The sequence below is a fragment of the Choloepus didactylus genome, chromosome 1, assembly GCF_015220235.1.
Source record: "Choloepus didactylus isolate mChoDid1 chromosome 1, mChoDid1.pri, whole genome shotgun sequence".
Lineage (NCBI taxonomy): Eukaryota > Metazoa > Chordata > Mammalia > Pilosa > Megalonychidae > Choloepus > Choloepus didactylus.
The window spans coordinates 198,997,604-199,014,413 of record NC_051307.1 but is presented as its reverse complement, the minus strand read 5'-3'; the positions used below and the strand labels follow the sequence as shown (position 1 = coordinate 199,014,413).

General features: G+C 41.1%; 1 protein-coding gene across 1 annotated transcript; it reads left to right on the top strand.

Moving 5' to 3' along the window:
* Positions 1 to 8,589: 8,589 nt before the first annotated feature.
* On the top strand, positions 8,590 to 12,542 carry LOC119526687 (serine protease 44-like). The gene is made up of 5 exons (XM_037826018.1): positions 8,590 to 8,962; positions 9,218 to 9,374; positions 10,036 to 10,301; positions 11,004 to 11,167; positions 11,734 to 12,542. Exons 1-5 carry the CDS (start codon positions 8,590 to 8,592, stop codon positions 11,959 to 11,961), a joined length of 1,188 nt encoding a protein of 395 aa, XP_037681946.1. The 3' UTR covers positions 11,962 to 12,542.
* The last annotated feature ends 4,268 nt before the right edge of the window (positions 12,543 to 16,810 follow it).

Sequence of the window (16,810 nt, the reverse complement as noted above, 5' to 3'; positions counted from 1 at the left end):
ATTTTATTTTCCATAAAATGCACAGATTACATGTTCAATTTTATGAGTTTTTATAAATGTATACCCCATGTTAACATCACCCAAGTTGTGATAGAGAACATTTCCATCTAATTACCCAGCCTCTGATTTTTTCTGTATTAGATTTGCATGCTATTGAACTTCATATAAATGGAATCATACAGCAAGTGCTTTTTTTGTATCTGACTTCTTATGTTCCACATATGGTTTTTGAGATTTATCCATATTGTTATGTTTATCATTAGTTCATTCACTTTAATTGCTGAATAGTATTCCATTACAACTGTTCCGTAGTTTGCTTATATTCCTGTTGGTGGGTGTTTTAGTTTGTCTGGCTGCTATGACAAACACCACACAATGGGTTGGCTTAAACAATGGGAATTTATTGGCTCATGGTTTTGAGCCTAGGAGAAGTCTAAAATCGAGATGTCAGCAATGTGATGGTTTCTCCCCCAAAGTCTGTAACATCAGCCGCTGGCTGCTGGCAATCCTTGGGTTTCTTTGGCTTGTATTTATGCTTCCAGTGATGTCTTCTCCTTTCCCTTCTGGGTTCCTGCCGACTTCTGGTCTCCAGCTTCCCCCACCTACCCTGGCTTTCTCTGACTATGTTTGAAATTCATCTGCTTATAAAGAACTCTAATGATGCAGATAAAAACCCACCCTCATTTGGTAGGGCTACACATTAACTAAAATAACATCTTCAAGAGACCCTATTTACAATGGGCTTACACCCACAGGAATGCAGATTAAATTTAATGGTGTGTCTCAATTGGGGTACATAATCCAATCCTCCACAGTAGGCATTTAGGTTGTTTCCAGCTTGGGGCAATAAAGAATAAAGCTGCTATAAACATTCTAATACAAGATTTTTTGTGGCTATATGCTTTTGCTTCTTTTGGGCATAATCCTAGGAGTGGAAACTTTGACTCACAGTATAGATTATGTTTAGCTTTTTCAGAATTTGACAACGAGTTTTATCAATGGGTTATACCATTGTACACACATACCAGCAATAAATGAAATTTCCAGTTGATCCACATCCCCACCAGCACTAGGTATTTTTAGTCTTTTTATTTTTCCCGGTTCTAGTAGGTAAGACGTGGTATCTTGTTGAGATTTTAATTTGCATTTCCCTGTAACTAATGATACTGAGCCTATTTTCATGTGCGCATTGGTTATTTGTGTATCTTCTTTTGTGGAGTGTTTTTTCAAGTCTTTTGCCCATTTTAAATTGGTATACTTGTCTTTTTATTATTGATTTGTAAGTATTCTACATATATTCTGATGAGCCGTTTGTGAAATATATTTATAAAAATATATATAAAATGTGTATGTGTGTGTATATATATATATATATATATATTTTTAATTTTTATTTTTTTCCTCCCAGTTTGTGGCTTGGATTTTTCACTTTCTGATTATGGGGGTTGCAAAGGTTTTTCTATTATTTTTTCTCCTGTAAGCTTTATAGTTTTAGCTATTACATTTACATTTAGGTCTCAGATCTACAGATTAATTTCTGCATATGATGTGAGGTAGAGATCAAGGTATATTTTTCCATATATTTAATTTTTATCCAATTGTTGCAGTACCATTTGTTGAAAAGATGTTTATTTCTACATTGAATTGCATTGACATTTTGCCAAAAATCAATCAACAGTTCATATGTGCATCTATTTTTGGATTCTCTACTTTGATCCTTATCTATCTATTTGTAAGCAAATTATTCAATGTCTTATTTATTGTGGTTGTATCATCATTTTTGAAATTTGGTATTGTCAACATTAAGATTTGTTCACTATTTCAAGCTGGAGCTTTTCTTTTGAAATTGACAAGCTGATTCTAAAATATATTTGAAAAAGCAAAGGGCTCAGAATAGCCAAAACAAAGGAAAACTACTGGATTTCAAGATTTACTATAAAGCAATAGTAATCTAAACAGTGTGGTATTGGTATAAGGACAGACATATGGATCAGTGGAACAGGATAGAAAGTCCAGAAATAGATCCACACATATATAGTCAATTTATTTTCAACAAAGATGCCAATGTAATAGTGGGGGAAAGGAAAGTCTTTTCAATAAATGTGCTGGAACAATTGGACAATCCTGTGGGGAAAAAATGAGCCTCAATCCTTACCTTGCACTGTATAAAAAAATTAACTTGAAATGGATTATAGAACTAAATTTAAGATGTAAATTTTTAAAACTTCAAGAAGAAAACTTAGGAGAAAAATCCTTGTGACCTTAGCATAGGCAAATATCTTTTACATGGGACATAAAAAACATGAACCATACAAGAAAGAAACTGATACATTAGATTTCATCAAAATTTACTTCTGCTCTTTTAAAGACATTATTGAGAAAATGAAAAGAAAAGCCACAGACCAGAAGAAAATAGAAGCAATGTCCACTAAAAGACTTATGTAAGAATGTTCATAGCAGCTTTATTCACAACAGCCAGAATATGGAAACAATCCAAATGTCCATCAACAGAAGAATGGAAAATAATGGAATAGTACTCAACAATAAAAAAAGAATAAACTGCTGGTATACCTAATAACATGAACGAAAGTTAAAAAAAACATTATATTGAGTGAAAGATGCCAAACGCAAAAGAGTACAATTTTCTGATTCCATTTATATGAAGATAAAATACAGGCAAAACAAGTGATCAGTGGTTGCCTATGATACACTGGAAGATGGGACAAAGTTACTTTCTGGGGTTTTGAAATATTCTCTATTTTTATTGGAGGTGGGTGTTACATGGGTCTCTGTATTTATTAAAACATTAAATTGTACACTTAAGTTCTGTGTGTTTCACTGAGTATAAATATTGCCTCAGTTTAAAAATAGGTGAATGTGGCACAGATTCTAATTTAGCCTGATGTCCATTCTCCTCTTCTTTCACAATAATAATTATTTAGCTAATGTCTTAAGTCATTCTGGTGGTGAGCTTGTAAGTGTTTAACAATCAGCTCTCTAGACAAAAAAGCCCTGATTTGTAATGTGTGCCAGTTTCCATGGTGTAAATACTTCTACCATGGCTGATTTCAAGCTACCAACATGATGTTCCTGCCTGGAGAGTTGGGAATTTCTACCATAGAGCTACAATAACTTAAATAACCTTGAGAGCACAGGTAATAATAAAATACAGTAAAATAATTAGGAAGTGATGAATTTTGTGTATTTATTATCTTTGTTTTGATATAATTCCTTTAATTCCAGGTTTTGCAATTTAACTTTAACAATGGCTGTGCTTAACGAATAGCTCAAACAATTTCTGAAAATTAACTGTCTCTCATGAGCTGGTACAAGTCAGCTCCAGCACTCATTGGGTTATTCCCTACAAGCAAATTCTGAGACAGTGATTCATATTCAAGTAACTTATTAAGGGAGCAAACTCGGGAGAAACTTGAATGGGTTGTGAGGGTGGCAGGATAGGAAAGGGGGAGACGTTTAGCAAGTTTATGATTATAAATGAAATCTAAGCATGGCTTGCTCCTAGGAAGATCTTTGGCATCAACATTATACTGCCGACTTGAGTCAAGGGAGCTGGACTTTCATGTTCTGCACCAGAAGTCATTTGCTACGGGCTGATTGGGGATGGATGGGGAAGGATGTAACTTCTTGTAACCTTCTGCAATTGGCTGCATGTCCCCAAGCGCAAGCCTCTTGAGAAGGATGTAGGTGTGAGCCCTTAGTAACAATACCCAGATTATCTGGGAGCCGGGCATGATGAACAGGTAAAATAGATTCCAAGGAGTTTGGATGGTTAACAACAATGTCTGCTAAAGCTGAGTGTATCTATGGCCACCCACATAAAAACTGCCCTTTACAGCTCCCCTTGAATCTTGTAGGGCCATCTTGATTCCATTAGATATAAGCAGAAGTAATATGTGTTTTTTTGGGGGTATACCCTGCAAATGGACATGAGTGTGCTTTCTTGGTCCTTTTCTGTTCTGGTTTGCTAAAGCTGCTTTTATGCAAAATGCCAGAAATGGATTGATTTTTATAAAGGGGACTCATTAGGTTACAAATTACAGTTCTAAGGCCATAAAAGTGTCCAAATTAAGGAATAAACAAGAGGATACCTTCACTGAAGAAAGGCTGATGATACCTGGAACACCTCTGTCAGCTGGGAAGGCATGTGGCTGGTGTCTGCTGGTCCTTTGCTCCTGGGTTCTGGTTTCAGAATGGCTTTCCTCAAAATGTCTCTGGGCTTCTGTCTCTCTTAGCTTCTCTCAGCTCCTGTGCAGCCTTGCTTGCTCTCCCAGGGCGTTTCTCTCTAAGCATCTCTTGGCTTCTCTGGGGCAAACTCTGGGCTTCGTCTCTTAGCTAAGCATATCCAAACATCTTTCTGTCTGCATCTCTAAGTGTCTGGGTCTGTGTCAGCACCTGAGCTCTCTTAAGGACTCTAGTAAACTAATCAAGATCTATCTTAAATGGCCAGGGGTCACACCTCTACTGAAATAATCTAGTCAAAAGGTCTCACCCACAGTTGAGTGGGTCATATCTCCATGGAAACAACCTAATCAAAAGATCCCACCCATAATAAATCTAATCCTACAAGATTGCATTGAAGAACACAGTCTTTCCTGGAGTTCATAACAGATTCAAGCTGTTACATTTCCCTTTCCCAAAGACTAAAAGTTGAGAAAGGCATATGTGACATCCTGGATCCAGAGATGTGTGCCCTTATTAAAATGTGTACCCTTGTAACCAGTCTGGGTTGCCTTCATTTATACCACAAAGGAAGAGAGAAGTAAACTTTTTTCTTGTTTAAGCCACTGAATTTTGGGGCCTCTCCATTGCCACATTTTATCAGGTATCTTGCCTAATTCATGAATAAATAAACAAGTAATAACAAATACCTAATTTCATAATTATATAAAATAATAATTTCTAATGCATAGGTTTCTTAAAAAAGCAAGATAGGACTAACTCAACAGGGCAAGAAGGTATATCTGGAAGAACAAATGGAATATATCCTTTTCAGAAAATAACAAGAAGAAGAAGACTATAATTATTTGTACATGACTTGGTAGTAAACATAGATAATCCCAAAGAATATACAAATCATCAGAATTGAAAACATAATTTGATAATATTTAATAAGATTATTGAATAAAAAGAACAATATAAAATTGTGTATCACGACAACAATTCAGAGTTAAGAAACATAATTTTACTAAATATAATATTTATAAAAGTAAATAACAATATAAGACACTTAGGAATAAGTCTCACAGAAGATGTGCATGACTTTCTGGGAAAATATATAAAACTTTATTGAAAGACCTCAAGGAAGACCTAAATAAGAGAAATACACCATGTTTGTGAATAAGAAGGTTCAATACCATGAGTATGACAATAATCCATAATGATCTTTAGATTCAATGCAGTGTTAATTAAATTTTCAACAGTTTTTTTTAAACTTCTCAAATTTATTCTAGATTTATACAGGGTGATAAGAATAACCAAAATCCTACTGAAGAAGAAGACAATGTAGGAGAATGAGTTCTACCATATACCAATGGTCAAAAGCTCTAGTGATCAATAAATTGTGGTATTGACACAGAGAAAGTAAATAGAACCACGGAAATAATAGAGAAGCCAGAACAGACCCAGTATACATGTACACTTGATATATGAAAGAGATAACATTGATGATGAATGGGAATGTGATGGTGGTAGGACAATTGATTATCCATATGGAAAAAAGTGACATTGGATTCCTATCTCACTCCATACACAAAAAGATTCTAAGTGGATTAAAGGCTAAACATAAAATAACTCTTTTCAGACACCAGGACAACAGGCAGGGCAAGACTGATATCCTGGAGAGAAGGGGAGCAAATGAAGTTAGCTCTATAAGTACTCTGGTTTCCTCTGTGGAAGCGATTTTCAGATGACACAGGGATGCAGACCCAAATAGATCATAGTAAAATCACTGAGTTAGTGAGACTCAATAGAAGTTCAGGGAAGCTAGGTATCTGGAATTTGTGAATCAGAATACTGTAAATCAGGAGTTGGCAAACTCTGGTTTGTGGGCCAATTCCAGTCATGGCCTGTTTTTGTACAGGCCTCAAATAAGATTTTTACATTTTTAAAAGATAATAATAATAATAATAAAGAATATGCAATAGAGATCATATGTGGCCTGCAAAGCCTAAAATTTCTACTATATTGCTTCTTGAACAGACATTTGCATTCCAACATTCATAGCAGCATTATTCCCAATTGCCAAAAGATGGAAGCAACCCAAGGGTCCATCAAATCATGAATGGATAAACAAAATGTGGTATATACATACAATGGAATATTTTTCAGCACCAAAAAGGAATAAAGTTCTGGTTCATGGGATAACATGAAAGAACTGTAAAGACATCATGTCGAGGGAAATAAGCCGGATACAGAAGGACAAATATTGTATGATTTCACTGATATGATATAATAAGAGTAAGCAAACTCATAGAGTCATAATATAGATTAACAGGGGCCAGGTTAGGAGTAAGGAATGGGGAATTAATAATAGGGGCAGTATATGGGAAGTCTGTATTTTATATATTTTATGCATGATATTTCTGTAAGCTTACAACTTCTCTAACAAAACAAAATTATTGAGAAAGAAAGAAAAAGAAAGAAAGAAAGAAAGAAAGAAAGAAAGAAAGAAAGAAAGAAAAAGAAAAGAATACAAAGAGATTCTCTGTATCCTTCATCTCGTTAATCCAATGTTATCATCTTGGAAAACTGTAATACAATATCACAACAAGGATATTGACATTGATATAGTCCACCTATTTTATTCATATTTCTCCAATTATACTTGTATCGTTTGTGGGTATGTGTGTGCATATTTAGTTCTATACAATTTCATCTCATGTGTTGGTTCATTTATCCACCATGACAGTCAAGATACACAACAGTTCCATCACAGCAGGATCCCATATGTTGCCCTTTTAATACCACACCTATCTCCCTAATTCTGGGCAACCACTAACTCTTTTGTCTTTTCAAAATCTTGTCTTTTCAAAAAGTTGCATAAATAAAATCATACCACATTTAACCTTTTGAGATTGTTTTTTTTAATTTAGCACAATTTCTTGGAAATTCATTCAAGTTGTTGTGTATATCAATATTTCATTCCTTTTTATTGCTGAGTAGTATTCCATGGTGTGTATGTAACAAAGTTTGTTTAACCATTCACCCATTGAGGGATATGTGAGTTTGTATTAGTTTTGTATTGCTGCTGTAACAAATTACCACAAATTTAGTGGTTTAAACCAATGCAAATTTATTATCTTACAGTTCTGGAGGTCAAAAGTCCTAAACTCAAGGTTTTGGCAGAGCTGTGACCCTCTGGAGGCTCTAGGGGAAAAGTTGTTTTCTTGCCATTTCCAACTTCTAGAAGTTGCCTGCATTCCTTGGCTCGTGGTCCCCTTCTCCACCTTTAAAGCCAGTTGCTAGCATCTTCAAATCTCTTTATTGCCACCTCCCCACCCCCATCTCAATCTGACCTCTGTTTCTGTCATCACATCCCTTCTGACTCTGACTCTTCTCCCTCCGTCATATAAAGACTCCTGTGATTACATTGAGCCCACCCAGATAATCTAGTATAATCTTCCCATCACAAAATTCTTAACTTAAATCACATTCCTTTTGACATGTTAAGTAACATAGTCACAGGTTCCTGAGCATCTGGATATCTTTTGGTGGCCATTATTCTGTTGAACACAAAAATGTTTCCAGAAGTTGGCTATTATGAATAAAGCTGCTATTCATATTTGTACATTCTTTTTGTGTGAATAGAGATCTTCACAAGGGTAAATATCAGAGCACAATTTCTGTGTTGGATGAGAATTGTATATTTAATTTTGCAAGAAACTGCTGATCTAGAGAGGCCGTAATATTTTACATTCCCACTAGCGATGAGAGTGTTTCTCCACATCTGCACCAGCATTTATGTCGTCGCTACTTTTTATTTTAGCCATTCTGATAGGCGTGTAGTGATGTATCATTGCGGTTTAAATTTGCATTTTGTTAAAGGCTAACAATGTTGAACATCGTTGAATGTGGATGTCGATTGTTAAACAAGATAGCAGTGTTATCTCTAACTCAGGGGTTAATAACGTTAAATGCAATATTCCTACTAAGAAGTTTTAAATTTTATTGCAAACAAGTTGGGGAGGGAGGTGCTGGGAAATGCCGGGCCCTTACCCAAGCCTGAGAAGTTCCGTGGGGCTGCAAAAAATTATGCATGCATCTCTGTGGTAAAAACGGCGGTCGGGTGCCACTGCTCGGAAGCCGCAGGCTTCTGTGGCCAGGGACCTAGACCTGGGGTCTCTGTGTGCCGAAGAGGCGCCGCATTAATGAGAGGGAGAGGTCTGAGTCCAAGGAGGCCTACGAGGAGGGAAAACACCCGGGTCAAGGCTCCTCCCGTCCAAGGACCGCGTGGCCCCACCCTGCCCCCGGCTCGCGCAGCACCCCCTGTTTCCCGCCAGAACCGAGGGCAGGGGCAGGAGCCGCCGCGAGGGGGCGCCACCACAAGGGCTGAGGCCGCCGGCGGTGCCCATGGCGTTCCCGGGCGGTCCCCGCAGCGGCGGCGGCGGCGGCTCCCTGGCTCTCCTGCTCTGGCTGCTGCTCTTTCAGCCACGGCTCTGCGAGCCCTCGGAGGGCGGGTCGGAGGCTGCGGGCGGGTCGGCGCCGCTCTCAGCCCCTCCTCTCGCCTCAGGCGGCCGCGTTGGCGGGGAGCCCGGAGCCAGCGGGCGGAAGCTGCCCCCTGCAAGGGCTCCGCGAACCTCTGCAGCCCCCGAGTCCGGGAGGGTCACGGAGTCCCCCTATTCGGCGTCGTTGGCCCCAGGTGACTCCAGTTCCTTCCAGGCTGTGGAAACTGGAAATACAAGATTACAATCTGCGATCACAGTGCTCCCGCCAGTTTCTTCAGGTTATGTTTCCGCGCCAAGCCCTGCCAGAGAGAACTGCCCTGGTCTGAGGGGAATGGGACTGTGCCTTGGAGAAGGGGGTTCTCTGGGGACATGATCTTCCTTGGGGGTCTGAGAGGACCTGACCCTACCCTCGAGGTTCTGATCCCCTGGTTCTGCTTTGGGCAACCCTGGTGGTGGTGGCGGTGGGACAGGGGTGGGGTGGGTGGGGGAGTATTGGCTTTACTTTGTCCTCTCCCTTCACTGACGTGCTCCAGGATGTGGCCGTCGGTCTACAAGGATAGTTGGTGGTGCCCCGGCTGCCGAGAAGAAGTGGCCCTGGCAGGTGAGCCTGCAGATCAATGATAAACACTTATGCGGAGGCTCCCTCATCCACCATCAGTGGGTGTTGACAGCGGCCCACTGCATATATGGGTGAGTGTTTGGGGCTCAGGGTTTGGGCCCTTGATGGAGCTGTGCGAACTGGAACCAGACCTGTCCCTCTCTGTGTGCTGCTTCTTATTCATCTGTAAAAAGGGGTCACAGCTCCTGCTGTGCTGACTGTAGTCAGAGGTAGGTGATGTTAGAACCCTTGGTAGCCTGGACAGTCGAGAACCAAAATCAGTCCCAAGTCACTGCTTTTAAATGCTGTGCCGATTAGCCTTCAACCCAAGTGGCAGGAAGAGAAGAGATGCCAGTTGGGCAAAGATTTACAAGAGGGAATATTTAAGAGTGGGGTGCAGTAGACCATTTTGTCTAGATAAGTGGTCCTTAAACTTTAATAAACATCAGAAAAACCTGCAGGACAGATGCAGATTGCCTGTCCCCCATCCCTCAGGGTTTCTGATTCAGTAGATCAGGGGTAGGACCAGAGAATTTGCATTTCTAACAAATTCCCAGATGATGTTGATGGTGCTGGTCAGGAAACTACCCTTCGAGAACCAATAGACTAGAGTGGTCAGGAATCTGGGAAAGAAAGTGGGTTGGAGGGATGATTGTGGCTGTACTGCTATTGTGGGAGGATGGGGCCAGGGTGGAAAGCACCTGGAAGTTGTGGAAGGGATGTATGTGTAGACCCTCCAGGATCTTCCTGCAGACAATTTGAGTACACGGTGAAGATGGGAGATATACATGTGAAGCATGAATCTGACACGGCGGTTGTGGTTCCAGTCCGAGACATTGTTGTCCACAAATACTATGATTCTATTGGAAGCATCTCAAACGACATTGCTCTCGCTCTGCTTGAATTCCCTGTGAACTATTCCTCGCACATCCAGCCCGTGTGCCTCCCTGAAAAGTCCTTCCAATTGGAAAGTGATAAGGAGTGCTGGATAACTGGATGGGGCAAAAAAAGTGAATCAGGTGAGACTGTAAAGCAAGACTACAGCAGACTCAAGCCAAGCATAAGCAGTCTTGCCCTGGGGTTAGCCTGCAAACTAAAGGGAGAGAAAGGGAGGCAGATTTTCTAGCAGGTGGATGAGGGTGGAGGGTGGAGAAGATGCTGCCAGGGAATAATTTAACAACTGTGTTTTCAATTTCTATTGGTATGTCAGGGCTTGGGGCCTTGGTGGGGCCATCTCCAAGGCAGATTTCAGCTCAGGGGGTGATGAGCTGCCCCTCACAGGAAGTACCTGCCTTGACTTTAGACAGAGCCAGAGGACTCCTATTGGTGAGGCCGTAGGGCCTCCTATCCCTAGAGAGAGGTTGATTTGGTACATTTGGGGTGTTCTCTGTCCTGCTCAGGACAGTATAGATGCTTTACGGATGCATGGGACACACTGTCACCATTATTCCTCTTAGAGTGACAGATGTCTTGATATCTCAGGCTGGTAAATCTTGCCTCCCTCTCTTGTGATCTGTTCTTCCTTCTTCTGTCTTGGTTTTGCTTCTTATCTCCTCCTCTCCCCATGTCGAGTCAAATGGGGACAAAACCCACTACCCTGCCTTCCTCTCAGGGGGCATCTATGTGTGAAAACACTGTATGGAGTCCCAGAATGGGTGTGGGGTCTCTCTGCCCTGTCCCACTTATGCACATCCACTCACTCTTAAGTTGTTTCTCTGTAGAAGAATGGAAAGATGCACCACAATACCTTCAGGAGGCCAAGCAGAATATTATGTTGTATCAGAAATGTAATAAGGTACTCCAGAAACAAATGTCAAGCAGCTCCACCTGGGTTACCAAAGGGACTGTCTGTGGCTATAGTGATGCAGGAAAGGATTCCTGCCAGGTCAGTTCATGGGCCCCTTGCCACTTATGCATTTTGGTTGTTTCTCAAAATTTCCTCAATCCCAGACAGCAGGGCCTGGGTTATTTGATGGCTCCTCCATTCATTCTTTATTCAGATTAAGGGACTCAAGGGGACAAGCTGCCAAAGCTCACCTGGTTGGGCCTGGCTTAATCTTTTAGGAGAGGGCAGCTGATGCTGCCTGGAAAGGGGAGTGGGGAGATTTAGGCAGATGATACTAATGTAATTTTCATATTTTGAGCCCCTTCTATGTGATAGGCAATGTATTCAGGTGAGCACTTTAACTCATGTTATCTCAGTGTAAAAAAAAACCATTTTTTTGTTTGTACAGTGTTTTATACACAATTTTTTGGGTACGTGCACAAATTTTTTGTTGAAAATTTTCAATTTCAAATGTCATCTTCACAGAAACCTAGGCCTGGCAGGGCCTTTGGGGTGTCTGGGGAAGCCCCATGCATGTCTTTCTTCCAGTACTTTGCAGTGCTGTCAGCCTGCTCTGATGAGAATCTTCCTTCATTCCTGCTGTTTGTTTCCTTCTCTTTCTCCAGGGAGATTCTGGGGGCCCCCTGGTCTGTGAATATAACAACACATGGATCCAGGTGGGGGTCGTGAGCTGGGGCATTGGCTGTGGTCGCAAAGGATTTCCTGGAGTTTATACAGAAGTTGGTTTCTACAGGGAGTGGCTCATTGCTCAGTTGAGTCAGGCTTCCTCTCTGGATCCAGTGGCCTTCCTCATCTTGTGCCTGTTTCTGGTGCTGCCCTGGGCTTCCTGGTGACCCCCTGATCACCCTGCCCCCTCCCCTCGTTCTGATTCTCGCACCAAGCCTCTCCTCCGACCTCCTATTCTTTCTCACTGCCCTGCCCTCAAATTCTGGTTGGGATCACTATTCCTGTGGAGAGCCACACAGCAGAGCATGGCAGCAAGGCTGGAGCCCGGGATGTGTCCTGGCCCAGGGCACATGTCACCTGCCTCAGACACAGTAAAGCCTTGGCTGTGCTCCCTGAGCCTTCACTGTGCTCTGCCTGCTGGGAAGGAGAGGGGTGAAAGATCCCAGCTAGAAGGCAAGCTGATCTGCCAGTGGAATATAATGATTCATTGACATTTTGGAGAACATATACCAAAAAAGAGAGAGTGAAGAATGTGTCGCCACGTCCCTGCTGAGGTTTCCATGTTGGAGTCAGCTGTCTGGGACTGGGAGAAGTTCCCCTGCATCCCAGTGTGAATCTGTCTGTGAATAGACAGCCTCTGCCCACAGACCCCACTGAGGCAACCCAGTCTTGGAACCCCCTTCCTCAGTGTCCCAGTGGCCACATCCAGAGACACCCAGTTGTGTTGAGGCATTATGAAATGCTGAGATTTAAGATGTCAACTAAATAAATACTTGAGAGTTGCCTGTGTGTTCTGAAGCTCTGCTCACCTGGAATGTGGGTTGCGTATAACATATTCTGAAGAGAACTCATTTCCCATTTAGCTAAGGAAGATATTTATGGTCTCCATTAAATTTTAGGAGAGCAGGAGGTGAGGAGCCTGCCTACCCAGATACAAATCTGGTGGATGGCTTTAGGTCTTGCTGCCTCTGCTTATTAGCATGTCTATAGTTGGGAGTATTTCAGTTGAGTTTAGAGCCTCTGCAACCAGGAACGGGAGCAAAAGGGACATGGTCTGAGGCATGGCGCACTTATACCCCCTAGTACCTCTTCTTGCTGCTTTGCTGCAGTTATGCCTTGAGGAGGTACCATGGGCTGGGCCTTCAGCCCAAAGACTGAGTTCCCAACAGAGGAGGGATGGAGATAGGGGCTCCCTGTGTGTGTGTATATGTGTGTGTGTGTGTGTGTGTGTGTGTGTGGCTGCACACAAGTTCTTTGCCCAATTAGCAGACCTAATGCCCCAGAGTCACCTGAGCTAGTTACTGATCATCCCCTATCCTATCTCTTCTTCATACCCAGTCTTCCTTGGCACATGCTATAGCTTCCAGATATTGATGGGCCACAATGGGCAATCTAATAGTCTCACCTGCTGCCAAAGGGAGATTGGGGCTGGGACACCGCTGTCATAAACTTCAGCTAGTACAGTCAAACCCTGTAAGCCCTGAATTACTTGTCTTTCTATAGGAATGCCTAGTTAGGCATTTCTTTCAGAACAAGCTACCTTGTTCTTTTCCATGTTGTTCCCTCTGCTGGTCATCAGTTAAGACCCAGCACAAACATTCTCTCCTCACAAGACCCTCCACTGTCCACTAAACTGGACTGTGAAACATGTTTTCCTCCAGGTTCCCCTGACTCCAGTGGATCCTGTACCTGCTCCTTTCTCTTTTCCTTCTGATTGACATTTTGTTCTTCAAGCCTGGAGGACTCTGTCTGGTCATTTTCTATCTTCCATCATCCAGCTCTAGGCTTGGGACAGAGCAGGAATTCAGGAAACATTTGGTAAATGAAAGAATAAACGGATAAATAAATACTCACCTCTCCTCTGTCACTTTACTCTTCACTTTACTCTCAGCTTATAGCTCTGACCCCTTTTCCTTTCGAGGTTGCCTTTGTGAAGAGGAAAAAGGACAACTGGGTAGGCAGGGCTTACAGCCCCTACTAGGAAGGGTCCCAACCTCTGGGAAGTTTATGGTACCAGATGGTATGCCCTTTGATCTGGACAATATTAGGATGTGTTTCTTGTTCTGTAGAAACAGGAATTCAATTCAAGCAGGTTGGTTACTGAGGAACAGCCTCTAGTTACCAGAAAAGACAGGCATGGCTTTCCAGAGAATAGAACAAGTGCTAAGAAAAGAGCTATTTTTACTGTTTCTAGCAAATATTTGTGGAGTACTTTTTACAAGTCAGGATCTGGGCTGGGGCCACAAATATGATGTGGACTGCAGATAGGAGGAAAGAGGTAATCGTTAGGCTGACTTTTCAGTAAGGTGCTTAGGTGATGGCATTGGAACCACCCTCTGAAAAAGATAGCTAACACAGGAAGAGGAAGAGGTTGAGTGGCAGGCAATGAATTCTAAAATTACTGGACTTTAGAGAAAAAGGAAACAAAACCCCTGTAGTCATAAAGAGCCAGTGAAATACAACAATGAACATTCCTAGTGCCAGATTGTGGTCTTGCAATGCCATTTCCCACCAAAAGAAACCAGAGCTTCTTGGAAAAATGGCTTGGAAAATTTCCAGGTCTGGGGCAGGAAATGTATAAAATTGTCAGAAATTCCATGTCATGCCAGCCAGTAAAGAAGCTATCAAAGACTACTAGAATTATGTCCAAACAATTCAGGAGCCAATTTGAAGAGGCTTCCTGCAGTGGACATGTGGTGTTCCCTCGGATGCCATTCACAGAGAAAATGCACCTATTCCCCAGCTACAGCAAACATTGTCAAACAAAGAAATGCATTCTGTTGCAAGGAACCAATTAACTCAAGACTCTGCTCCCTTCACAGAAGGTATCCTATAGCAAATGATTGGTGAAGTTGGGATACAAAAGCTGAGCTTTCTTGCCTCAATTGGGACAACTTGGAAGGGCTTCTTGTAGGATCAGCTGAAACCTCAGTGGCAACTATATTGAATCTTAGCTTCTCCTATTGCCCAATTCTGCCTCACTTACTCTCTTAACAGGTTTATCTTCCAAGAGCACACTTCACAAACCGTTGCATGCAATTCTGTTTCAGAGTCTGTTTCTAGGGAACCCAATCTGAGGCAATTCTCCTGGCCAAAGATGGGAACATTTGAGTTTCAGTAAGTGTTTCAGTTATCTATTGCTATGTAACAAATCACACCAAAACTCACTGGCCTAAAATGACATTTTATTATTTCTCACAATTTTGTAGGTTGGCTGGCTAGTTCTGTTGGTCTCGCATGGGCTCATTCTTGTGACTGCATTCTTCTGGTAGCTCAGCCAGAGCCGGATGTCCCAAGATGGTTGGTAGTTAACTGGGACTGTAGGCAAGGCCACTTCAGTTTTTCCGCAAAGGCCTCTCATTCCCCAGTAGGTTAGATCAGATGGGCTCAGGACAATGCTCCAAGGTGTGAAACTAGGTTTGGAAGTTGCACAATCTTACTTATACTATAGTCTGTTGATCAAGACAAGTCACAAGGCCAGCCCAAATTCAATGAAGGTGGGGAAATAAACTCCACTTCATGATAGGAAAAGATGCAAAATATTATGGCCATGTTTTCCAATCTACCACAGTAAGGAATGCAATACCAATGCATTGAAACCCATAAGATAACGTTAAAATCCAAAATCTTCGTGAAAGTTTTCCAGCTGACAACTGAAAGAGAAATGATACAATTAGAACACTACTAGTTCTCAACTCCCAATGAATTAGTGAATCTCAGTATAGAACATTAACAGCTAGATCACATTATAAAAGGAGTGACATCTAGACGATAAGTGTCTTCTAATGACCAAACGCCTGCTATATTCTTGACAAACGGATTGAACCTGAGTCCACTTGCTAATTTGCAGAAAATACAGAAGACAGCTGTAAGGAGAAGACAGAGTTAAAGGAGGAGACTGGAGATTAGCAGTGTCTCAAAGGATATAGAAAAAACAATCAGACAAGACTATAGTGTCTAGGGATACATATTTGACTGATAAACTTCAAAGAAACACAAGGAAGAGATGACATAAAAGTCAGATTAATGGTTATATTTGAGGGGAAGGAAGCAGTTGTGTTGTGGAAGGTATGTGGAGGAGTTTCTAGAGGGACTTGCAAAGTTGTATTTCTTGACCTGGATTGTAGTTACAAATATGGTCACCTTATAATAATTAATTACGCTATATATTGATTTTATGTGGGATTTTTTTTGTATCTTTTATTTTACCAAATAGAAGGTAAAAAGAAAGTGGTAAAGCTGCTACAGCATGACGCTTTTTTGAGGTGTTGTCGGGGAGCCTTGTAATTATTTTAATTAATGGTTATTGGTCTATTCAAACTGTCAATATCTTTTGCCAGTTTTGGTATTTTTATATTTTTCTTTATGTGTATTTATTTCTTCTAGACTTACACATTTATTGGCATACAGTTTTTTTATTTGTTAAATTTTAATTTAAAAAAAATCAAAAATACATAGTCATGCTGAAATGTAGGAGGAGATTGCTTCTTTAACTGTGATTAAGTGTACAAAAAGAACCCCAGGTGATTAGAAGCACCCACCCAGTAAGTTTTTTTTTTTGCATTACTTGTGTATAGCAGCATGTAATAAGTACTAGACTGTAAATTAGTTGCAACATTCAGAGGTAGTATTGAGTAGTGGGGATATATTGCATCTCTGGCTAAAAGTGCAGTTTGAATGAAGAGGCGGTGAACTGAAGCTGAAATAAAGCACTCTGGTTAACCATCCTATGTCAAAATTATTACTTGAGGTAACAAGTAAACTTAATTTGAGGTAAGTGGTATTTAGGTCTTTCACGGACACTGATACACAATGAAAAGGGAGAGACTTTTTTTTTTAACCACACTATAACTATAGCAAAAGTAATTTAGATTTTGCTCCTCACACCTCATAATTCAGGTGGGTTCTCCATGCATTATTCCGTTGTAACTTTTCATTAAATTGCAAAGAGGATCATTTTACTTGGCTAGGTTTCCTAAATGCTTTGAGGCCATTATTTATTGCTAAATGGCATTT

Bases quoted from the DNA above. Each gene is read 5' to 3' on its own strand.
- LOC119526687 (XM_037826018.1), top strand. From the start codon at position 8,590: ATGGCGTTCCCGGGCGGTCCCCGCAGCGGCGGCGGCGGCGGCTCCCTG. The intron at 8,963-9,217 runs GTTATGTTTCCG...GACGTGCTCCAG, and splicing joins GCTCCCGCCAGTTTCTTCAG to GATGTGGCCGTCGGTCTACA. The intron at 10,302-11,003 runs GTGAGACTGTAA...GTTTCTCTGTAG, and splicing joins GGGCAAAAAAAGTGAATCAG to AAGAATGGAAAGATGCACCA.